The 25,795-nt window shown below is 37.9% G+C and overlaps 1 protein-coding gene across 2 annotated transcripts in view; it reads left to right on the forward strand.

Annotated features, from left to right (window-relative positions):
• PHF8 (PHD finger protein 8) overlaps positions 1-25,795 on the forward strand; it is a 181,476-nt gene that overhangs the window by 81,261 nt on the left and 74,420 nt on the right. For both annotated transcript variants that reach the window (XM_004713121.4, XM_030885076.2), the window contains exons 9-12: positions 20,504-20,591; positions 20,924-21,030; positions 22,133-22,224; positions 25,363-25,452. In XM_004713121.4, the coding sequence (XP_004713178.1) occupies positions 20,504-20,591; positions 20,924-21,030; positions 22,133-22,224; positions 25,363-25,452 (377 nt within the window). The remainder of the gene's footprint in view (positions 1-20,503; positions 20,592-20,923; positions 21,031-22,132; positions 22,225-25,362; positions 25,453-25,795) is intronic.

Below are 25,795 nucleotides of genomic sequence, written 5' to 3' on the forward strand. Positions count from 1 at the left end.
TTTGTTGAATGCTTTTTCTGCATCTTTCGATATTATGTGGTTTTTATCCTTTTTGATGTCAATGTGGTGAATAATGCTGATGGACTTTCAGATGTTGAACCATCCATGCATCCCTGGAATGAATCCCACTTGATCACGATGACTTATTCGTTTTATATACTTTTGTATTCTATTCGCCAATATGTTGCTAAGGATTTTTTCATTGATGTTCATTAGAACTATTGGCCTGTAGTTCTAAATTTTTGTGGAATCCTTTCCCACCTTAGGTATCAGTGTTATTCTGTCTTCATAGAAAGAGTTTGAGGGTTTGCTGTCTTTTTTTATGCTCTAGAAGAATTTTTGTAGGATTGGTGTCAGTTCCTCCCTGCAGGCCTCGTAGAACTCTCCTGTGAAGCTGATTAGCCTGGGGATTTTTTTTTTTTGGTAATACCTTGATAACCTTGTCTGTTTCTTCTATTGCTGTGATTCTATTGAGGTTATTGACATCCATCAGGGATAGTCTAGGGAAGTATTGTTTTTCCAAGTACTTTTTAATGTCTTCCAAGTTGTTTTATGCATTGGAGTAGAGGCTTTTGTAGTACTGTGTAATTATCCTTTTAATTTCATTAGTGTCCATTGTAATGTCCCCTGTTTCATCCGTCATCCTTGCTGTTGAAATTTGTTCCTTCATTTCTTTGCTTAGGTTTGCCAGTGGTCTATCAATTTTGTCAATCCTTTCAAAGAACAAGCTTTTAGCTACATTGATTTTTTGAATTGTTTTGTTTTCCCTCTTGTATCTCAGCCCTGAGTTTTATTTCTTTTCTTTTGCTTTTCATGGGATTATTTTGTTGACTCTGCTCTAATTGCTGGAGGTTTTCTGCCAGTATTTCAATCGTCTCTCTGCCTTTTTCATGTGTACATTACTATTAAACATTCTCTGATAACTGCTTTTGTTGTGTACAAAAGGTTTTTGTACATCATATTCTCATTCTCGTTGGTTGCTAAAAACTTGCTAATTTTGTCTCTGATATGGGCTAGTATCCACTCATTTTCCAGTACAGAGTTATTGACCTTGTTTTCATATGCGTCCTTTTGTTGGATTCCAGCCTTAGGGTATAGTGGTCTGAGAGGGAAGTCTGAGTGGCCTGTATGTGCTAGAATTTACTCAGGCTCTCCTTGTTCCCCAGCACCGTGGCCTGTCCTTGAGTGTGTGCCATGTGGGCTTGAGAAGAATGTGGATTTTTTGCATTTGATTGAAGAACTCTAAAAATGTGTATTAGATCAAGTCACCTAATTGTACTGTGTAGTTCCATAGCCTCCTTGTTAATCTTCTTTCCTTGTGATCTGTCTTTCTCAGAGAGTGGTATATTAAATTCACCTATTGTGATTGTTGAGCCTGTGATTTCCTTTTCCTTCTTTTTAAAAATTTATTATTATTTTTTAATCATTTTATTAGGGGCTCATACAACTCTTATTACAATCCATCACTTCTGTAAAGCACTTTTGTGCATTCATGCCCACATCATTCTCAAAACATTTGCTCTCCACCTAAGCCACTGGTATCAGCTCCTCATTTTCCCCCTCCCTCCCTGATCCCCCCTCCCTCTTGAACCCTTGATACCTTATACATTATTATTTTGTCATATCTTTCCCTGCCCGACGTCTCCCTTCACCCACTTTTCTGTTATCCATCCCCCAGGGAGGAGGGCACATGTAGATTTGTCATTGGTTTCCTCTTTCCAACCTCTTCTCCCTTACCCTCCCAGTATCGCCACTCACACCACTGGTACTGAAGGGATCATCTGTCCTGGATGCCCTGTGTTTCCAGTTCCTATCTGTACCAGTGTACATCCTCTGGTCTAGACATATTTGTAAGGTAGAATTGGGATCATGATAGTGGGGGAGGAGGAAACATTTAGGAACCAGAGGAAAGTTGTATGTTTCATTGTCGTTACATCGCACCCTGACCGGCTCGTCTCCTCCCCAAGACCCTTCTGTAAGGGGATGTCCAGTGGCCTACAAATGGGCTTTGGGTCTCCATTCCGTTTTTTAACATCTTTTGGAACATTTGATTGGTGAATTTTGCGGGTCTCTTAATGGGTGTGTTTATATTTATTTTACCCATTGGTTCTTGGTTGACTGTTGCCTTGATCATTATATAATGCCCCTAATATCTTGCTATGGCTTTCCCCTTGAGATAAATTTTTTTGGAGATTAGGATTGCAAACCCTGCTTTCTTTGAATTGCCATTTGCTTGGTTTATTTTTCTCCAGCATTTGATTCTCAGCTTATTTTTGTCTGCAAACTTGAGATGTGTCCCTTGTTGGCAACAGAATGGGTTGTTTTCTAAGCCAGTCTGCTAATCTTTCAATGGGCTAGTTTAATCCATTGATATACAGCTATTAAATCCATGTGTGGACTCTCTAATGTCATCTTGTACCTCTTGTTTTGGGCGTTTTCTTACCTCCCTTCTTATCAATGTTTTGTGTGTGTGTGTTTCATTTCTCTTTTTCCCTCCGCCCCCCACCCTCCAGCCCTCACAAACTTTAATTACATATTGTTACTATTGTTACACTAATGTCTCCCTTCACCCACATTTCTGTTGTCTCCCTCAGGGGGGGCTATATGTCCAACCTTGTGATGGAATCTCCTTTTTTCTCCTCCCTGGCCATATCCCTTCCCTCATGATATCACTGTTCCCACTACTGTTCCTTAGGGTTTTATCTGTTCTGAATTCTATGTGGTGAAAGTTCTTATCTGTGTCTTCTCTGTTCTGGCCAGATTTGTATGGTAGAACTGGGTCATGGTTGTTCGGGGCAGATGCATTCAGGAACTGGAGGAATGATGTGGGATTCATCATTGCTATACAACACCTTTGTTGAACCATCTCTTCTTTATAACCCTTCTATGGGTAGATACCTAATTTTCTACAGATGGTCTTTGTGTCTCCACTCCAAACCCACTTGTTTGCATCAATATAGTCGTTTATTTTGGATCTTTGATACCTGATCTCATGTACACAGGTTGGTGTGCTTCTTCCATGTGGGCTTATTTGCTTCCCTGCTAAATGGCGCTTGGCTATCAAATGATTCTCTTAATTGAATGTCTTTCCCGTTTGTTGGTGCCTGCATGCTTATACTTGATGTCACCGGTATGATTTTCTGCTTCTTATCTGTTGAAGAAGCCTGTGAGTTTGTTATTTGCTTTTGTTACTTCATCCCTTAACCCTGTATTTCCCTTTAGTGTGTGCCCTTACCTCCTCTAGCATTTAATCCTTTTCCTGTATTGCTTTCCTCATATCCTGTATGACTCTAAGCAGCATTCTGAAGATTTCTTTCTATGGCAGCTCAAATCTGCTTCTTCTATGAATGTCATTAGATTCAGGATTTCCTCTGTCATTGCCTTTTGTTTTTCCTGATTTTTCACTGAGGTTGTTGAGGCAGTTTGCTGTCTGTGTGTCGTTTAGGAGGAGCTTGGCGCCATTTTCCTGGGAGTCAAAGAGCTCTAGGTGATCCTTGGGAGGTTGGTAGGAATGCTTTTGCGGGTTTCCTGTAGTCAACTGCGCTGGGGGGTTGGGATACAGCTTTCTCCTTCTGGGGTTTTCCTCTCTCCCTAGCTTTTTCTGTTGTTAGGAGGGCTTGTTGAATGACCCTCTCGGGACACTATCCAGACAATTGCAGGCCTCAAGGATTGCACTGTGTAGTTCGACCGGCAAGGACCAGTGGTGGTTTGAAGGAGAGCGTATGAAGGAGGCCCCTGGGGATGGATTGAGGCCATTTGTGGTCCTCAGAGCATAGTGCCAGTCCAGTGAGGGCTGACAGTGTCTCCATAGGTCCATGGGCGGCCTGGTGCGGTCACTTTGAGCTCTGGGTCCGCATACTGTTGGCTTTTCCTATTTTGTTATGTTAAAGCTGTGTAGGTGCTGTTCAGTGGCTCTGCTATCTGCCTGTTTTGTTATGTTAAAGCTATGTTAATGGACCAAGTTACACAAAGGAACACACTATGGAATTGAAAGCATTTTAAAAGATTTTTTGTGTTTTTTTTATAGTGGACTTGTAGGCTGCCCTGATATTGGGGCTGTGCCCTGCTGTCCCCCAAGGAACAAGGACCAGATTAGCCGATTGGGTTTGGGCCTTACTGGGTCTGAATTACCTTGGCTCCATGGATCTACACTCTACCAGGGTTAAATATACTAGGGGCTCACCAATTTCAGCAAATTAGTGTCCAATCATTTTTTGTTACCCATGCTGGAAGGCAGGGAGCTGAGCAGAGGGGGAAAGGGGATAGCCAATGCAATCACTCTGTTCCTGGATGGGGAGAGGAACTGCAAAACCAGCGGATGCAGGAGTTGAGAGAGTTGCAGAGAGGAGACCTCGGTGTGAGCCCTTGTGACTAGTTAGAGGCTTTCCGCAACCCAAGATTATTACCACCTTTAGACAACATTCTGGAGAAACTACTGTACACAGTGGGTCTTACTTCTTGTGTGCAGGAAGTGGTGGCGGATGCCAGTCCCACTGGACCTGACAAGGGATAAGTGGAGTCTGCAGGCAGACACAATAAACTTAAGAGTGTTTCAGTGAGCTCTTAAATTGCTCGCAGGGGGAGGTCTGAACCACAGACCTCTTAATTTTGTACTCTATTTCTGGCATCCTGCCTCTCACTATTGGCCTTCTTACCTCTTAATTTTTCAGTCTAACAGTAGGAGCACTGGGCAGGCGATTCTACCTGGATGCCATCTTGGAACCTCCAATTTTTATTTTATTTAGTTAGATGCACTTTTTTAAAAAATGAGATATAATTCATATATCCTAAAATTTGCCTAAACATTTAAAGGGTACAATTCAGTTATTTTTAGAATATCCATTAGGTTCCACTGTCTAATACCAGAAATTTTTCATCATCCCCCAAAAGAAATCTTATTAGCAGGTATTTTTCATACCTCCCTCAAACAATTGTTAAGCACTTTTGTGCTTTTTTTTCCTCTATAGATTTTTCCTTCCTCAGCATTTCATGTAAATGGAATCACACACCTGGCTTTTACTTGTTGTTTTAGGAAGTTGCCTTCAGGTCATCCCCAATTCATGACTATCCCATGTACAATGAAACAAAATGCTGTAATTCTTACATTATCTTCATGATCAATTGCATATAGGACCATTGTGATCTGTAGGGTTCTCATTGGCTGATTTTTGGAAGTAGAGCTCCAGGCCTTTCTTCTCATATTATCTTAATCTTGAAGCTCTTATGGAATTTGTTCAGTACCATAGCAACATGTAAAACTCCACCAACAGATGGATGGTGGTTGTGCATGAGGTACATTGTTCAGAAATTGAAATCAGATCTCCCACATGGAAGGCAACAATTCTACCACTGAGTGACCAATGTCTTTATTTTCAAGGGTTATGCATGTTCTAGTATGTATCAGAGCATCATCATTCCTTTTAATAGCTGAATAATATTCCTTTGTGTACATATACTTGTTTATCCATTCACTCATTGATGATCATTTGGTTTTCCCCCACATTTTAGCTATTATGAATAATGTCTCTGAACATTCATGTACAACATATATATTCAATGCTTTTGGATATGGTATTACTGTGTTATATTATAACTCTGTTTAACTTTTTTTTCTCCCCACTCTCAACTCTAAGTTTTTAGGGAACTGCTAAGTTGTTTTCCAAAGTGACTACCTCATTTTACGTTCCCATCAGCAGTGCTGGGGGCTCCAATTTCACCACATGCTCACCAACACTTAATATTTCCTGTCTTTTATGATTGTGACCATCCTAGTGAATGTAAAGTGATACTATGATTTTAATTTACATTGCCTTAAATATCATGGGGCAATGGTTTAAGCAATGAGCTGCTAGACACAAAGTTGGTGGATAAAACCCACCAACATGGGAGTAAAATGAGGCTTTACTCTTGTAAAGATTTACGGCCTCAGGAGTCCTGTGGAGCAGTTCTACTCCGTACTGTAGGTTGCTGTGAATTAGTTTTAATGATTTAATATTGGGTGTCTTTCTGTGTACTTATTGAACATTGCATATCTTCTTTGGAGAAATGGCTGTTCAAATATTTTGTCCATTATTCGGGTAGACTATTTGTCTTTTCACTGTTGCGTTGTAAGATATATATACACATCTCTATATATATTGCTGAAGTGATACATAACAAAACCTACATCATTCAAAATTTTCTATATGTACAATTCAGTGACGATTGCATTCTTCAAGTTGTGCCATTATTCTTGCTATGATTTTACAAATTATTCCACCACTATTAACGTAAACTCAAAAACAGCTAAGCGGAAACTCTTTCTTTTCCCTTTTCGTTTCATCCCGGTAACCCCTAGTAATCTTTGGCTTCTTTATATATGAGGGTAAATAAAGAAGTGTTACCACTAAGATTTCAGTTTACGCTTGCATATACATGTTTAAACATGTCTCTGTGATCAGTGGGTACTTCTAATCTTTATTTTTTATCTTCTGGTAGCTGAAGACTTTTTGTTGTTCTTTTTCTATTTAAGTTGTAGGGTAAAGGTTTCGATCTTGACCTCTCTCTCTCTCTCCCATATGTGTGAAATGAACTCAAAATGTCAGTACAGACTCCAAATCCACTTCAGTTTTACTTTTCCTCCTTTAGGTGCTCAAACGAATATTTAGATATGAGGGCTAAGGAGTCTGGAAGGGGGTGGTTTGTTTTGTTTTTCCATGAGTAGGTTTTTATTTTTCCTATTAAACCCTCACATTTATTTTTGGCCCTGTGCCTGCCCCTCCTCCCACCCCTGTACCTCGCCTCCTTTTAGTTATCAATGTCTTTGGCTATTGGTGTATAAACCACATTTCTTCTTCTTTGTTTTTCCTTTAACAATGGTGATATTAAATATTTCTCTTTGTAACATCAACTGAGTTTGAGAAGTATAATGTTCTGAAGTTTTGTTCATGTCTTGCAGTGTTTAAGGGACTTCATTGTTTTTTATTGATACATAAATTCCGTAGTATGAATATGCTAGAGTTTTATCTATTCCTCTATAGTTTTGGGTTTCGGTTGTTCCTACATTTTTGCTTTTGTGGAAATTGCTGTAATAAGCATATGTGATATGTGTGTCTGTTCATGTTGGATTCTTAATTTCTTTAGGAATATGCCCAGTAGAAAGATTGCTGAATCATAAATACTTATATTTGCACTTGTTTAAGGAAGTACCATACTGAGACAGTTCATTGTGCCAGCCTGGCTGATAAACGCAGGTGGGATTGACTGAGGGGCGGAGAGATGGATGGCTTGGTGAGCCTTGCCTTTCTTGTCTCTCGTTCTGTGATCATCGCACCAGTGTGCGGCTGCCTTGCTTGTTCTGTGCCTCAATTTAAAGGCTACACAGCCTGTGGGACGCCTAGCCTGTGGACTGTGTTGCTGTAAGTTGAGGTCCCTTTAAGACTTCTCTGGAGCTGGGGACTGGCGATTGGTGACCTGCCTTGTGATTGGCTGCTGTGCTGACATAACCTAGCTCTCTCTACAAATAGAGGAAGATCTGGCATCAGATAGAGACTTAAAGGACTGCTAGTCTCTCAACTTTCTCTCGTGGACGTGAGTTGCACTAAGCCATTTATAGTGCTTCTAATTTAACTGTTTATTTCTTGTATTGTATATTTATCTGTATATGATTTAACATTTCATTTCTCGTTATATATCTAATTATCTTTATGATTTAACATTTCATTTTTCATTATATATTAATTATCTTCATAAATAAATATATTATATTATCAGGAATTTGGTTTTATCTCTCTAGAGAACCCTGTCTAACACACATACTAATTTTCATAATGGCTATACAATTCTTCAGTCACAACAGTAATGTAAAAGCATTCCTATCTCTCCATATCTTCTCTAGCATTTGTTATTGTCTGCTTTATTGAATTTTCCCAAAAGTGTCTGTGTGAGGCAATACCTTGTTGGTTGTGTTTCTCTTAGTGTTGATGATAGCGAACATTTCTTCATAAGGTTGTCGGCCTCTTATATGTTGTCTTTGATAATTGTCTGTTCATGTCTTGTGCCCATTTTTTTATTGGATTATTTGTATTTTTCTTGTTAAGATGTCATTTTCTATAGATTTTAGAGATTGTTCCTTTGTCTGATTTATTCTTAATATGTTTTTACCAGCTCTGGGTTCTCTGTTGACTCTTTCGATGAAGTCTTTTGTTGTGCATAAATGTAATATTTTCAGTAGGTACTAGTTCTTTATTTTGTCTTCCATGGTTGGATATTTTTCATTATGTTCATAGTGTTTATGCCTTTTTTATGAGTCCTTAAGTTTGTCCCTATTTTTTTGTTTATGGACTTTATAATTGTGTGGTTTATAATTAGATCTTGGATTCATCTTGAGTTTGTTTTTATACTTGGTGTGAGGTGTGGGTCTTGTTTCATTCTTTTGCAGGTGAAGATCCAGTTTTTTCAGCACTGTTTGTTGTAAAGGTCATCTCTTGCTCATTTAATGTGTTTTAGTTCTTTATCAAAAATTAGATGTCTATAGATACTTGGCTGTATTTCTGGATTTTCAATTCTGATCCATTGATCTTCATATCTATGGTTGTACCAGTACCAGATTTTTTTTTATTACTGGGACTCTATAGTAGGCTTTAATGTATAGTCTGTTCTGCAGAATGGTTCATGTTCATTGAGGAAAAATATGTACTGTGCTACTATTGGATGAAATATGTATGTATGTGGTCTAGGTGGTTGACTGTAATGTTAGGTTCTTCGGTATCCTTGTTGATTTACTTTTTAGTTTTAGCCTTTATCAGAAGTGGTGTATTGAAATATTTTATTATTACTGTGTAATAGTTCATTTTTCGAAGCTGATGAAATTTGTATTATATATTTTGGAGTCTGCCATTGCGTGTGTGGGAAACAGAAAGATTTCCCCCCAGTCATCTCCCCCAAATATATGTTAGACTTAGGACACTGCTTATAGCAGTGATTGTCAAGTTACCTCCCTGAAGGCAGTCAGTTGCCAGACTACTTTCTGGTCCCACCACAAGTAGGGCCCACTTCCTGCTGTTAAAGACAATGAGCTACTTCTCCCTAAAGGCTTGCAGTCATCAGTCTGGTTCCTGTAGGTGGGGTTTACACCCTACTGATAATGGTTTCTATAGTGAGCCAGAGAACAGGTCAAACTGGCTCAGTGACATAGAAAGTTAGGCTACCATCCTGAATCTAGGATCCGCCCATCTTGTCACATGTGTACCCCCATTATCTCCCCTTCCTATTATGTGGTAACCCCTAGATCACCCCACTCCCATTACTGTATTACCTATAGCACAACCCTTTCCTGTGATGTATGTCCTCGCCTGTAATTAGGGGGCTTGCAGGTCCCCAGAGAATATAAGAGCCTTGGTTAGCAATAAATCTCTCTCTCTCTCTCTCTCTCTCTCTCTCTCTCTCTCTCTCTCACTCACACACACACACACACACACACACACACCACCAAGCAAGGCTGAGGTGAGCGTGCTACCATGAAATGTGTCTGACTCCATTATTTCAATCTCTCTTCTATCTCTCATGCTCTCTATGACTTTACTATAATCTTTACTTATTATCGCTGTACAATTGCGCCTATCGGACCTGTGATGATGTGTTAGGGGATGGTTTCTCTCACGGGGTGTATAAATGTTTACTATGGTTATGTTCTCTTGGTTAATTGACACTTTAATCGTTAAATAGAATGCCCTTTCTTAACATTTTTTGGTAGTTTTCCCTTTAAAATCTAGTTGATCAGAGATTAATATTAATACTCCTGCTCTTTTTAGTGGCTGTTCGCTTGATACATATTTTTCTAGCCTTTGGGTTTTTAGTTTTTGTTTATTCAAAAGAACTGCTACGAGGGTTCTAGTTTATACACACACTGGTTTTGCCCAAGCAAAACATGTTTAAACATGTCTCTGCAATCAGTGAATGGCTGTAGTTCTCTCAGTAAGACATTTTTCTTAGTCACACATTATAGTGCCTTCAAAAAAAAAGTCCAATCTAAACAGTGGTTTCCAAGGGAACCTCCTGGGTCAGTTAAATTCAATGCAGAAATATTAGCTCAGAAGATTATGGCAATTTAAAAAATCATTTATTGGGGGCTCGTATAACTCTTATCACAATCCATACACCCATCCATTGTGTCAAGCACATTTGTACATTTGTTACCATTATCATTTTAAAAACATTTTTTTTTCTTCTTGAGCCCTTGGTATCAGCTCCTCATGTTTTTCCATTCCCTCCCTCATGAATCCTTGATAATTTATGAATTATTATTTTTCATGTCTTACACTGATTGATGCCTCCCTTCACCCACTTTTCAGCATGTCAATTATTTTTATTTGTTGTTTGACTTTTTTGTAGGATTCCAAAGCGGTGATCTAGACAGATTTTCTTGAAGACACAGAACGATGATAGCTTATTAGGAAGATTTAAGAAAATTGAAAACAGCAAGAAAGTTGTGTGGAGAATTTCCCCCCCATCATTTTTGTACCTTCAAGAGTGTTCTTCTAGAATTTTGTCGAAAAACCCTACCATATCCATTCTATAGCCTTGATCTCATCCCTTCAGGCTTCTTTTAAGTCCCTAACTCAAAGAAAATTGAAAGAAACATGATTTGAATACCCTGAGGTTGACAAAACTCGTGTTTTGACATGGTGCAAATTGAATAATGTACAATTCTTTTTCTTTTTAAACAGTTTTATTGACACATATTTATATATAATACAATTCTATAGTTCAATCATATCAAGAAGAGTTGTACAATCATTATCACAGCCCGTGTTAGAACATTTTCTTTTTCTTGTTCTCATTGTTATTAGTTCCCCATTTCCCCCCCAACCTCTCCTGCTATACCACCAAGAAACCATGAATCTATTTACTGTCTCTAGATTTACCTATCTTTGATTTTATATACAGAAAAATCATACAAAACAAAAGAGCAAATGAAACTAATAGCAATAACAAAGTAAAACATAGAAGAACATCAATCTAAAAGAAAGTAAAAAATATTTTAAAGTAGAACAACTTTAACATGAGTCAAAGGGAAATCAAATTAAGGTGTTAAATTTTAACCTAATTCCATCTGCCATTATCCACTTTTTAATGCACTCTACATGATAGCAAGGCTATTCATTTCCCTGGTCTGTGGTCAGAGGGGATTTATTGGAGGCTTACTTCACATCTATTTAGCCACCCTTCACTCTTTTTTTTTTTGAAACTGAAACTTTCAAATGCCAAAAGGGTGATAAAATAAGATACATTTTAAACTAAGGCTATTCATATCCCTTGACTATGAGCAGAAGAGATTCACTGGAAGCTTAAACTGTGTCGGAACTTTGCAAATGAATTTTGAGATTTCAGTGTCATCCATAGCTTTTTGCAAACCAGGTGTTCACCTGATACCATTCCCTCCTTTGGATTTGGATTATATTATTTATAATCTTTCGATCATACAGACTGGTGTGCTTCTTCTATGTGTACTTAAGAATGTACAATTCTTTTTTTTTAAGAGTGTCAGATAGCTTTTGATTTTTTTTTCAAAACTATTTTATTGGAAGCTAATACAGATATTATCTCATTACATAATTCAGTCACATCAAACAGTATTATATAGTTGCTACCACAATCAGTTTCAAACATTCTCTTTCTTTTTGAACTCCTTGATATCAGCTCCCATTTACCCCTCCCTCCCTCACTGTACCCTTCAGGAGCCCTTATTATACTTGTTATCTCTATAGGTTCATCAATCCTAGGTTTCATATACCAAAAAATATATACAACAAAATTTCAAGAATGTTACTCCCAGTGACAAAATATAGCTGGGATAAAGCCCAATATGAACAAGCAAACTGTTTTTAAAAATACAGAAAATGTTAAATACCAGATCAGGCCTAACATGCTTCAGAGGGGGGAATCAACTGACAAAGTTTTAACCATTTGTCAGGTTTATCATTTTGATCTTCTGTAGTCATCTCTCCAATGCACTCTGGTAACTAACTAGTTTATTTCTTTTTAAAAATTAATTTTATTTTATTGGGGGCTCTTACAGCTCTTATTACAGTCCATACATATATCCATTGTGTCAAGCACATTTGTACATTTGTTGCTATCATCATTTTCTTTCAACTTGAGCCCTTCGTATCAGCTCCTCATTTTCCCCCTCCCTCCCTTATAGCCTTGATAATTTATATATATTTTTTACATATCTTATACTGTCCACTGTCCCTTTCACCACCTTTTCTGCTGTCTATCCCCCTGGGAGGGGGCCATACATTGATCATTGTGATCAGGTCCCCTTACTTCCCCACCCTTCCCTTACCCTCCTAGTTTCGCTACTCCCTTTATTGGTCCCGAGGGGTTTATCTGTTCTGGATTCCCTGTGTTTCGAGCTCTTATCTGTACCAGTGTACATATTCTGGTCTAGCCAGATTTGTAAGGTAGAATTGGGGTCATGATTGGGGGGGCGCATTAAAGAACTAGAGGAAAGTTGTGTTTCATTGGTACTATACTTACTGCACCCTGACTGGCTCGTCTCTTCCTTGTGGCCCTTCTGACAGGGGATGTCCAATTGTATACAGATGGGCTTTGGGTCTTCACTCTTCCCTCCCCCTCATTCACATCAATATGATTTTGTTTTGTTTGGGGTCTCTGATACCTGATCCCATTGACACTTCATGTTCACACAGGCTGATGTGCTTCTTTCATGCGGGTTTTGGATAACCATTTTCTTTCTATACCTCTATTATGGATAGAGGGAAATCACCAGAGGGTTTTTTTCCCTATGAAGATCCTACAAATGTATTTGGCCTCCCGCTGTCATCCATAGCCTTCTGCAAACCAAATTCTCACTATTTAGGCTCTGATAGTATTTCCTCCTTTGGCTTTGGTTTATGATTTACAACCCTTTGGTCACTGATGTTGTTTTGCTTCTTCCATGTGGTCTTAGTCATCTCACTTAGATGATTGCTTTTTTGGAAACAAGCCTTTAAGGCTTCAGATGCTATTCCATCCAGTAGCTGGGTACAGTCCAATTTCTTCATCACATTTTGCTAACACACCCAGATCTTCTGTGTTCCTTTCCTGAGGTTGAGTTTTGAGCAGGGCCATGATGTAAGAACTAATTGTTCTTAACTTGGAGCTGGGATTTTAGTGAGTGTCCAAGGCACATTCCTGGATCTATGTTTCTGTGTTTTTAATCTGCCTTTGGCCCCTTTATATTTTTTCCCTTTGGCCCCCTTTAGAGCCTCTTTGTTAATTTGTGGTAGCGAGTCTTATTGATCATCTCCCTGGAGCATAAAAATCTTCCATTAATATTGTTATTGATTAGCCCTTGGTACTAAATTTTAAAGCACTTTTGAGAGAGGGATATTGGGCCAGTGTAGGCTAACTACATATCAAAATACCGTAAGTATTCGCATTATATACAGAATAAATCCTTTTGTGATTGGATAATGTTTACACAAACAATAGGAGTTGGTTGTCAGGTAAAATTTACAGTAATATTATTTGAGACTGTCAGTCACAGGTTTGCCAGAATGATGAATATCTTAATACAGCGCATAGGTCATTGATATAGTAAGTCAATGATTGACCACCTACTGACAGTTAAACACTCTTGATCTTCTGCTTCTTCAAACATCAGGAATTTTTATTCTTAATTCCTCAGGTTACAGGTGTGGTTGAGATAGAGTCCAGTTCACCCCGTGGAGCCTCCACATCAGATCTCTTTCAACCATTTGTTTTGGTTCTTTGTGCAATTTGAAGCCATCTGTTGTCTCTCTAATTAAAACAGTATCATATTTATTGATTGTGTGTTTGCATCGTCCTGATATTTTGTTTTGTTTTTGATTTGATTTATCCAGACAGATGAGTCGGGCATGCTACTCTGATCACTAGTTTGGCAGCTTTGGGATACTCTTCACTTATCTCTGTCTGATTGCCATATAGAGCTTCTCAGGGAAAGTTAGGCAAGTTTTGTCTGTTGTGGCTGTTTGTTGCTGATGTAATGACAGAACAGGGTAGCAGGTGATTGATGTGGTGGGTATGACAGGTGAATTGGGTACTTGATCTCTACCACTCTTTGCGTGGTATAGGGTATATAATGTTGGTTGGATGGTGGATTGGCAAGTGTACTAGTGTGCAGTTACACTGATTGCTGGATCAGGGAAATAATAGATTGCAAGTTAATGCACACAGTTGCATAATTGCTGCCAAACATCTAGTAGACAAAGGATCAAGGGTAGATGTCACATGGGTGCGCACGTGGGTACATGGTTATAAGTAAGGAAGTGGTATAGCAGCAGCATGTGCTGATGATTATATTAGTAAGTGTTTTATCCACAATCCTTAGGAGTGCACACCCACAAAAATCTGGGGACCTGGATAGTGGCAAGCTTACATGTGTATCACTAATTGCTAAGTTGGTGAGGGGAGGTGCACGACACATGAGCTGTGGGAGTTTGCCTTTGGTCACCAGGCGAATGAAGTGAGTGTGAGCACACATAGCATGCAGTCTTTGGGAGTGTGTATCTTGAGCCACCTGGGGAGCAGGACAGAGGTGGGCATGAGCATACACCCCCACATGCCTGGGTGGCAAGTTGTTGAAGTGCAACTTGCAGTCTGCTAAGGGTGTATACTTTGAGGTCCTGAAATGATGGGCTACCAAGGGGTAGGGAGTGGGCTTAATGTGGGTACCACAGGCCAACTGTCAGCAGCACTGCAGAGAATCTCACCAGGTACAGGTTGGGCAATAGAAGGAGATGTCACATATCACCAGGATGGTAGAAGTGGGAGATCACAGGTCTGGTTTCCAGGAGGGATAAGGGAAGGAAAAGCATTCTCCTCTGGTCTGTGATCTGTGGTATAAACTCCAGTACATTCCAAGATGATTGCTGTCAACCATCAGGCTCCTGTCTTGATCTAATGGTTGGTGGGACAGGAGGATTGTCCAGGGTCTGTTGTCTCCAGCCATCACTCCATTGACACCACCCCCTCCTTCATGTGGATCTTTAATCCAAATGACTAGAGAGCACTGCTGGCAAGTAATTCTGTCCCTATATTCAGGGTCTCCCCCTGCTCTGTTGTCGCCTGAGTCTCTGGAACTTTGACCCACCTTCTTGCACTTTTCTAACTTAAATTTGTTTCATGTTCTGTTCACCTTGCATCACTCAAAATTTGTCTACATTGCCCTGTTCTAGGGAGCCCTGGTAGCATAGTGGTTATGCATTGGACTACTAACCACAAGGTTAGCAATTCAAAATAAGAGGTTTTCTACTCCTGTAAACAGTTACAATCTTGAAGACTCACAGAGGCAGTTCTACCCTGCCCTACAGGGTCGACATGAGTCAGAATTCATTCACTATCGGTTGTTACTGACACGTTACTTGAGGCAAATGTTGAAATCTTACCTCCATGTATTTTAAATATTTCAAAGTATATTAAAAAACCACATTACACAACATTATAGTTTTTTTTAACATTACAGTTTTTGTTTCAGTCATTAAACTTTGGGAAATTTACAAGAAGCAAAGTATATTGTATTTGCCAATAATTTTATTTTCTTCCTTCCTGGTGTTCTGTGATTTCTTTAATTATTTCCTTTATATTTAGAGAGCTTCCTTTAGCCTTTCATTTAGGATATACCTGTTAACAAATTCTCTGTTTACCTTCATCTCAGAAAGTCTTGACTTTCCCCTTCATTCCTAAAGGTTATTTTTTGCTGACCATCAGAATTCTAGTTTGATAGTTTTTTTTCTTTCAGTTCTTGGAAAAGGTTGAGCCACTTCTCTTCTGGTCTTCCTGGTTTCTGATGAGATTTATGTTGTCACTTGAATTGTATTTCCTTTGTAAATAATGTGTCACTTTAACCTGCTTTTTGTTTTTTCTTAATTTTTAGCAGCTTAACTCTAATATGTCTTGTCATGGATTTATTTGTTTCTATTTATTTTTTATAGTTTTATTGATATAAAATTCAGATAGCATACACTTCCATAGTTAAGTCGCTTTAAAAACCTATATATACATCATTACAATGAGTGTTCCCTCCTGCTCTTGTATTTTTTGTTCCCTGATTCCCCTCCCTACTTCTCTGCTAAACTATTGCATCAATTATTGTCTCTATGTATCTACTTCGGTGCTTCATAAACTTGGAAACCTAATATTTGTATTTATATTGTTCTGAATTCACTCAGCTTCTTGAATGTGTAGGTTTCTATGGTTTGGGGGTGGTCATATTTGGAAAATTTTTATCGATTATCTCTTTGAATATTTTTTTAGCTGCATACCCTTTTCTTGTGTGTCTCTGATTATGTGAATACTCTATATTTGTTATGGTCGCACAGGCCCCTGAGTTTATTTTTCTTTGCATCTATTTTTTTCTGTTATTCAGATTGAGTAATTTCTGTTGTTCCATTTTCAGGTTTTTTGATGCTATCTCTAGTCTTTCATTCAATCCATCAATAGGTCCTTTATCTTGGATATTATATTTTATTTTTCCCAGATAGCCATTTGTTCTATCACTATAATTCATTGTTTTTATACTGAATTAAACAGCCTCCATTGCTATATATTGATTTGACACATGATCCTGATTTTTCTATTCTGTTGTACAGGTTTGTTTATTCATATGTGTGTCATTATCATTGATTTGATTACATTGGCTTTATAGAATATTTAATATATAGTAAGGCAAATCGTAACAACCCCCACTCCATTCACAATTCACTTGCTTTTTCTCTTTTACAGTTTTCCATTTCAAGACATTAATTTGCTCGTCTTTAAATCCTTTGCTGTTTCTAGCATAATGCCTTTTACACAATGAACATTTAGTAATTGGTGATTTGAATTTGCTTACTATAGCTTCAGAAAACCCAAAATCACTGCCATCAAATCGATGCCCCCAAAACTGTAACTCTTTACAGAAAGCCCTGTCTTTCTCCAGAGGAGCAGCTGGTGGTTTTGAACTGCTGGACTTTCAGTTAGCAGCTCAACTTGTAACCACTACACCACCAGGGCTCCTTTACTGTAGGTTCAAGTGAGATTAATTTACATCATGGTAGAAATGTCCATAAATGGGTGCATTTTACCTACGTCCAAATATAAAAATTGTCTCCTGTTTACCCCAGCATTTGGTGTATGTACTTAGGGCAAAAAGACCAATAGATCATTTCAGTATAATGTTTTAATAGTTCACCAGAGGTTGTAGAAGCTTACATGAGAGAACTTAGCCAGGTATATGTGAAAATCTTCCTGCTAGAAAAGTGATATCTAAAGGATGAATAGGGACTGACTGAGGGGAAAAAAGGAGGAAAGATATTTCATGCATATGGAAAGGTATGAGCAAAGCAAGGTTGTGTGGAGCAGTATATAAATACTAAAGCCTAAAGATCAAGTCTGAAAAGCTATGCAGGCTGAACTCAGTTGACCCAAGAGACTTGAATTTAACCTAGAGGCAATTGGAGATCATTTAAAGTTTAATTGCCAATTAAATATTTCATATATAGCAAAAGATATAAATAATAATATAATAAATTATACATGTATTTCTTATCCAACCAAAAATATAAAATATTATGAATATATTTGAAGTTTCCTATATACCCCATCTCAATTCTTTCCCATGCTTTGCTCTCAGACTAACCATTGTCCTAAAGTTGGTATTTATTATTCTTATACATTTTTGTGCTTTTGGTATATAGATATACCTCAATAAACAATGCATGGTATTGTTTTACATATTTTTGAGCGTTACATAAATGAAATCAGATGTAGTCTCAACTTAAATTTTTCTGTTAATTGTGTTTGAAAGATCCATATTGCTACCTATAGCTGTAGGTCATTCATTTTATTTTATTTTGACTGCTTCACTCACTGCCATCGAGTCGGTTCTGACTCATAGCAAATAGCAACTCTACAGAACAGGGTAGAACTGCCCTTGGGAGTTTCCGAGATGGTTTACACAGGAGTAGAAAAGCCTCGTCTTTCTCCAGAGGAGCAGCTGGTAGTTTTGAACTACAGATTTTGCAAATTGCAGCCCAATGCATAATTACTACACCACCAATGTTCTTTTTTGACTGCCTAGAACACTTTATGCATACAGAATCCTACCTAAGTTCCATGACTGATTTGTGAAGTTCTCCACAAGTGAGGAAGGAGTGTGGTACATATTCTTAGCTTTGCCAACTTGGTGTTATAAATTATACAGAATTCTCATCACATGGTGTGGATTTAATCTTTATTTATTTATTTTTAAAAATAATTTTATTGGGGGCTCTTACAGTTCTTATCACAATCCATACTTACATCCATTGTGGCAAGCACATTTGTACATCATTTACAAAACATTTTCTTTCTACTTGAGCCCTTGGTATCAGCTCATTTCACCCCCCTCCCCCTTCCTCCTGAACCCTTGATAATTTAGAAATTATTATTTTTTCATGTCTTATAACAACCGCTGTCTCCCTTCACCCATGTTTCTGTTGGTCTTCCCCCTGGGAGGGTGTTATATGTCGTTCATTGTGATTGGTTCCTCCTTTCTCCCTGTACCTTCCCCTTCCCTCCTGGTATTGCTACTCACATTATTGGTCCTGAGTGGTTTATCTGTCCTGATTCCCTGTGTTGCGAGCTCTTATCTGTACCAGTGTACATGCTCCGGTCTAGCCAGATTTGTAAGGTAGAATTGGGGTCATGATTGTGTGTGGTAGGAAAGCATTAAAGAACTAGAGGAAAGTTATATGTGTCATCGGTGCTATACTGCACCCTTCCTGGCTCATCTGTTCCTTGTAACCCTTCTGTGAGGGGATGTGTAATTGTCTACAGATGGACTTTGCGCCTCAATTCCACATTCCCCTTCATTCACATTGATAAGGTTTTTTGTTCTGGGTCTTTGATGCCTCCTACCTGATCCCATTGACACCTCATGATCACACAGGCTGGTGTGCTTCTTCCATGTTGGCTTTGTTGCTTCTCTGCTAGATGGCCGCTTGTGTATCTTCAAGCCTTTAAGACCCCAGATGCTATTTCTTTTGAATAGCCTGGCACCATCAGCTTTGTTCACCACATTTGCTTATGCACCCATTTTGTCTTCAGCAATCATGTCAGGAAGGTGAGCATCACAGAATTCTGGGTTATTAGAACAAATTGTTCATGCATTGAGCAGTACTTGAGTATCTAGAGGCCCGATGTCCATCTGCTACCTTAATATTTAACATATAAGTATATGTACATAGATCTATTTCCCTATTGTTATATATAAATATATTTACATATGTACATGCCTGTAGATTTAATCATTCTTAACAAATCCTTTTGGGACCCCCTTTATACTAAAAAAATTATTGGAGGCCCCAAAGAGCTTTTATTTATGTGGTTTGTATTTATCATATTAGAAACTTAAAGTGAGAAAAACTAAAAATATTTACTAATTCATAGAAAAATTAAGAGCAACTTAAAAAAAATTAATGTAGTGAGATGAATGGCATCATTTTACATTTGTACAAATGTTTCTAATGAACGGGTTAACAGAAGACAGCTATGTCCTTAAATTTGTTTCTGCATTCAATCTGTGTGATACCAGTTCGTGTATCTTCTGGGAAACTGCACTGTACACCTGTGAGAAAACTGAAAGTAAACAAGGCAAATAGCATCTTAGTATCATCATGAACATAGTTTTGACCTCACCCATTCTCTGAAATAGTCTTCAGAGAGCCCCAGGATTTCCTGAACCACACCCTAAGAACCATTAGTGTAGAGTTTGGATGCTAACTTGAACAATACTGAGGGGTCTATACCAAGGTGGTTGGAAGATGAGGAGAAGAGGACTATGAGAGAGATTTAAGAAGAAAAATCAGAAGATTCCAGAAAGAGGTACAACATCAAAGACAAGGGGAATAATTGAGTTCCAGCTAGGTTCATGCTTCACAGCTAGCCCTCTGGAGTGGATATTTAACTAGGAAATAACAGAATAAGAATTTGAACCAATACTATCTGACATAAAAACATTTTGCTTTACCCAGGGCAGAGTTAGAAGGCAAGGAAGTGATATCCTTATTTATATGTAATAGACAACAGCTATTTTGAAGAGAAATGAAATGGAAGAAATTGGTGTAGTGGTTATGCATTGGGCTGTGATCCACATGGTTGACAGTTTAAAACCACCAGCAGCTCCTGGGGGAAAAGACTAGGCTCAGAAACCCCCAAAGGGGTCACTGTGAGTCAGCATTGACTTGAAGGCAATGATTTTAGTATGGTTTGGCTGGTCCAGTTCAGGATTTTACTGATGGCAAATTAGGCAAAAATGGGTGGTGGGATAGCAGAACTACTTAGAATGTTCTGACTTATTGCCAGGCTAACTGCTCCAAGAAGTTAGGGTTAAAGTGAATGAAAAGGGGAATTTCCAGAGGAAGAAAGGCTCCCTGCCACACTTCCCATCCTTACCAGATCTTACCCCTTCTTATCTACTTACCAATGGTATAATTTTGCCTTACTGCTCTTACAGGATGGATCCATGCTGTGCTGACCCCTGTGGACTGCCTTGCCTTTGGAGGGAACTTCTTACACAGCCTTAATATAGAAATGCAGCTCAAGTGAGTCCTGAAGCTTTGGTATGCTCCTTGTGTTCTCCCTTAGGGTGGGGAATACAGCATAAAAAGAAGCGATATATTCAGAAAAGGATGGATATTAGTTGTTATTGATTTTTAGTCTAAGAACAAAGACCTGTTCCATATATTGCAGTTATATGACTAGGGACAAGTAACCTGTGAATGCAAATTTCCTAATCTGTAAGATAGGATCTTATAGGGTGGTTGTAAAGAATAAAGATAATGGATATAAAGTTGCTAGAACAGTACCTGAAACATAGTAGGTGCTCAGTAAATAGAAGCCCTGTTATCATTATTGTTATGCATACTTCTTCCAGAGCCTATGAGATTGAGAAGCGACTGAGCACAGCAGACCTCTTCAAATTCCCCAACTTTGAGACCATCTGTTGGTATGTGGGGAAACACATCCTTGATATCTTTCGAGGTATGGAACCCTTTGCCAACTGTCTCTTTTGTGAATATCTATGTAGATAACCATCACTGCAATCAAAATATAGTACAATTCCATCACCACAAAGCTCGTGCTAGTGCTACCCATTTATAGTATTAATTAGTCCCACCCCCAACCAGATCATCCCTAACTAATGGAAGCTGTTGATCTATTTTTTATCTCTATAATTTTGTGATTTCAAAATGTATATAAATGGAACCATACATTGTGTGACCTTTTGGGATTGGCTATTATTCAATGAGAAACAGGAAGGGTGTGAATTTCAATTTTTTTTTAATTTAGTGAAGTTAGCTGAGAAAATTGTATCAAGAGTGAATTGATCCCTATTTCCTTTCAGTTAAGGTAAGAAACTCAATATAGATAGTATTAGAGTTTCCTGGTTGCTCTTCCCATGGGGAGACCACCCTGTCCTGACCATCCTGGTCTAATGTCATTGGTTCTTGGGTATCAATCTAGATGGAAACCAATTTTCTGGCTTTCTATTTCCTGTCTTTAAAACAGAGTTAGGTCCGTAACTCAGACCTAGGAGTCCTCAAGCTTAGTTGCCTAGGGGATTAGACGTATTTATTAAATGTTCTGAAGAGCTCAGTTTAGTGGAATAATTTTTTTTGAGCCTAAGTTTGACTGTTGTAATAGCCTACCCCTAGAATAACCCAGAACACAGCTATTCCCTTTTCTACTTTAATGGCCCTTCAAATATGTGTAGGTAGCTATCATAGTCCTCTTAACTGTTCTCATTTTTAACTTAAAAATACGTTGTAGAAAAATGAACACAGAATTCAAATTCAGATAGGTATAGTTTCAGATAGACAAGGCTCTGGCATTTGTCAGGGTCTTGATTTCCTGAACTGTAGTAAGACCTGCCTCATAGAGTGGGATAATGATTAAATGATATAATGGATGTTAAATGACTGGTATACAGTAGATACTCAGTAAAGGAATACTATTATATGAATCTAGATCTACAGTTTTCCTTAGAACCCTGGACATTTTCTCTGGTTGCTTGACAAAGGTAACAAGTTGTTACTGCCCCACATGGTTTCCTTGACACTGTTTCTTCCTCCTCCTCCTTTAGGTTTACGAGAGAACAGGAGACACCCTGCCTCGTACCTGGTCCATGGTGGCAAAGCCCTGAACTTGGCCTTTAGAGCCTGGACAAGGAAAGAAGTAATATACTTATTTCTCTACCTTCTCTAGGGTTTTGCAGGAACTGACTTTGGGTAGATACTTTAGGGAAACAGGAGAGACCAGAGAAGCCTGTGGACTACTGAGTTACAGTAGTAGACTGACCTAAGATTCCTGGGATTAACATTTCTAAACTTTTCTCCTTGATTTTAGAAGGTAATGCATGTTAACTCTACAGAATTAGAAAAATACAGAAGAGTATAAATAAGAAAAATCTTAATACTCAGGAAAATACCATTAACATTTTGGCATATTTCCTTCTGATCATTTTAATCTAAATCTTAAAAATATAATTGCCATCTTGTGCTTACAATTTTATATTTGAATCTGTTGTCTTAAACATTTTCTAGTATCTCCAAAGTTCTTCATAAATGCTTAATAATTACATGATATTCTTTTACAGGAATATAGCATTCCTTAACTAACTACCATATATACTCAAGTATTAACCGACCCAATATCAGCCAAGGCACCTAATTTTACCACAAAAACTGCATTAAGAATGTGCTAAAAAGCTCAGATTATGCATGAGTATATATGGTACTTGCTTATTGTTGATTCCTTTTTATCTGTTTATTTTGGGGGAAAGAGGTAGTTATGGGCACAATGGTTAAGCACTGGCCTATACTCGAGTATATACAGTACGAGATACAAGTGTGTGTGTGTGTGTGTGTGTGTGTGTGTGTGTGTTTAAGGTTCTTGATGCATACTGCCAAAATGGCTTTTTAGAAAGATGCCAATATTCATGTTTTCAATGGAATACTAACAGCTGTAAAAGAGAAAGAGAGAGTTCTGTTTAGAGTCTAGAGAGAGCTACAGAATTTTTCAAGTAAAGGAACAGAACTGTGTGTATAGTGTGCTACCTGATGTATACAAAGTGAGACTACAAGAACCAGATGTGTATATACTTGTACAGGGGTATTTGAAAAAGTTCATGGAATATAAAATTAAAATATATCGGGATTTTTGCACAGACTTTTTGAAGCTCCCTCGTATTTATCTAAAGATATAATGTGGAGGGATACATAAGAAACTAATAATAAAAGTGGGAATAAGATGGGACTGATGACAAGGACAGCAGTAGAAGTGAGGCTATCAAAATAGGTTTGTTTTTTGACTTTGTAATTAAGTAAATGGGTTACTTAATTAAAATGTTGAATTTAGAAAAACTAATGGAAGAAAAAAATTTTCAGTATACACTCCTAGGCTTAAGATCATTCCTTACAAACTCCTTCCTCTGCAAACAATAACCTAAGGACATTTTTCAGCCAATTCAGTTTCACCTGCACAATCTCACCATTTCATTTTGCCAAGCTTCCTCTCAGATATCCTTGGACTTCGTGTTTTGGGCCTTCCCTTGCTTCCTGACACTCCTATACCTGGACCTTAGACTGTGATCTGTTTATTCACACCCTTCATGTATGGTTACCTTGAGTTTCATCTCTGACCCTTCCATAAAATAAACTTATGGTTGACTGTGTCCCAGGGACACCAAAAGAGAAGTAAGTGGGTAAAAGGGTCTCAAGAGAACTCATGTCCTTGGCCAGGATGGACTCAGAAACTTAGGGATAGGCCTAAGCACTTGGCCAAAGAGATTTGGAGGAGAGTAGGATATAAATCATAGAAGTGATCTTTTATAAGTGTTGATGACTTACAGGAAGCATTGCTGCTCCTTCACCTTTTCAGAACCACTGGGTAGGGAAGGAGTGAGCCATTAAAGTTATCCAGATGTGTCACATGGCTTTACTCTCCCCCTCCCCCTTCGTCCATCAAAATATATTTCAGATGGATTAACAGTGTGAAAGGGAGAGGAAATGCTAAGGAAATTTTATCAGTTCTCTGGGTACAGAAGTGAAGTGAAAAGCAGTAGGAGAAACCACAAACAAAATTCTTGAGAGATCAACATACATAAAAATGTAAATCTCATATACCCCAAAATAGTACAAACAAATAAAAAAGAGACAGCCAGAAAGGTCTCTCTCTGGGTTGCTACTGAGATATCTATACACTTGTAGTTGTTCAGCACTGAGTTCTGTCCTTACAAATGTATAGGATAATTTTTCCCCATTAATTTCCCTGAGGGCTCTAATATTTATCTATCTAATCTATTTATCTATTCGTCTACTTTGAGATTCTAAAAATTCAAAGTTTATTTATTGTGCCAGCTCTGTTTTTTGAAAAGTGAGAAATAATGTATGATTGTTGTTCTGATTTCACAACATCAAATACCTTGGCTGTATTTTTTATATTTTAAAATAGTTTAATGAAATTAAATTACAGTTTGTGTAATTAATTGATAATTTAATTGACAAAATTGATTTGCTGTTCCAAATTACTTTGATGTTATTCTAAAACATCATTTCCTGATGGTAATAAAGCTTTAGGGTATTTGTACTCAAACAAGTTGAAATTGGGTTTATAGAAACTTTCCTTAGCTAGAATAGCACTTGACAATAAATTCAACTTTGTGACACACCTTTTCCCATCTACAAAGGATTTAATTCAATGAAATCAATGAATTGACAAAGCACAATCCTTGGAATCAGAAAAAGTTGTTTCAATTTTGTGATCTGTCCTTTATTAGCTGTGTGAGGACTGAGCACACATCTGAGTTCCTCGTACCTTTTGATTCCTGTCCTTTACCCAATTATATTTAGTAATAATACCTCTCAGGATATGACTCTTTTTTTGTATTGGAGATTGGGGTCTTTATTTTTTAACTTTTCTTAACAGTGGTTTCCAATGAGAAGTTTTCATTTTTATTAAGTTCAATTTGTCATTTTTGTGTTTGTGTGGTTCATGCTCTTTCTGTTTTATTTAAGAAAGTCTAGCCTAACTCAAGATCATAAAAACTTCCCCTGTTTTCTTCTAGACGATATTAAGAGTTTAGATTTTACATTCCATTTTGAGGGCCTTTATTTTTTGCTTTTTGTTGATGTTTTTTAATATGACAGAGATATGTATTGAGGATCTTGTTTTCATTCTTCATATAGATATCCAACTTGCATCATTTGTTGAAAAGTTTATTTATTTTCTTTTCATTGAATTATCTTGATATTTTTGTCAAAGTCAATTTCTCATTGACATAGGGGTCTATTCCTCATGCTTCTTGTTTGACAGGCTCTTCCAGACCATGAAGATGAGATCCCAGAGACAGTGCGGACCGTACAACTCATTAAAGATCTGGCTAGGGAGATTCGCCTGGTGGAAGTAAGAAGCAGGGCTAGAGGGAAGACATTGGGAAAGGGCTTGAGACTCATGTGGCAGGTCAGGCCTCTACATTTGGCATGAGAGCCTGGAGGAAAGTTTGGGAAACCCAACCGAATAATGTGCCACAAAATGTGACTAAGCTCTTAGTATACACAGTCCCTGCTCACAAAGAACTTAGCAGTTTATTACAAAACCCTGGGGAAAGTTAGCCTTTCTGAACCTTAGTTTCCTCATCTCTATAAAGTAGGGAAAATTATATCTGCTACGGGGTTGTTAGAAGGATTAAATAAACTAATACACTACATTTGAACACTAATTATAGTGCTTGGAACACTGAAGAAGC

The sequence above is a fragment of the Echinops telfairi genome, unplaced genomic scaffold (genome assembly GCF_000313985.2).
Source record: "Echinops telfairi isolate 266 unplaced genomic scaffold, ASM31398v2 ScPeMD7_19;HRSCAF=73, whole genome shotgun sequence".
NCBI classification, from domain to species: Eukaryota; Metazoa; Chordata; class Mammalia; order Afrosoricida; family Tenrecidae; genus Echinops; species Echinops telfairi.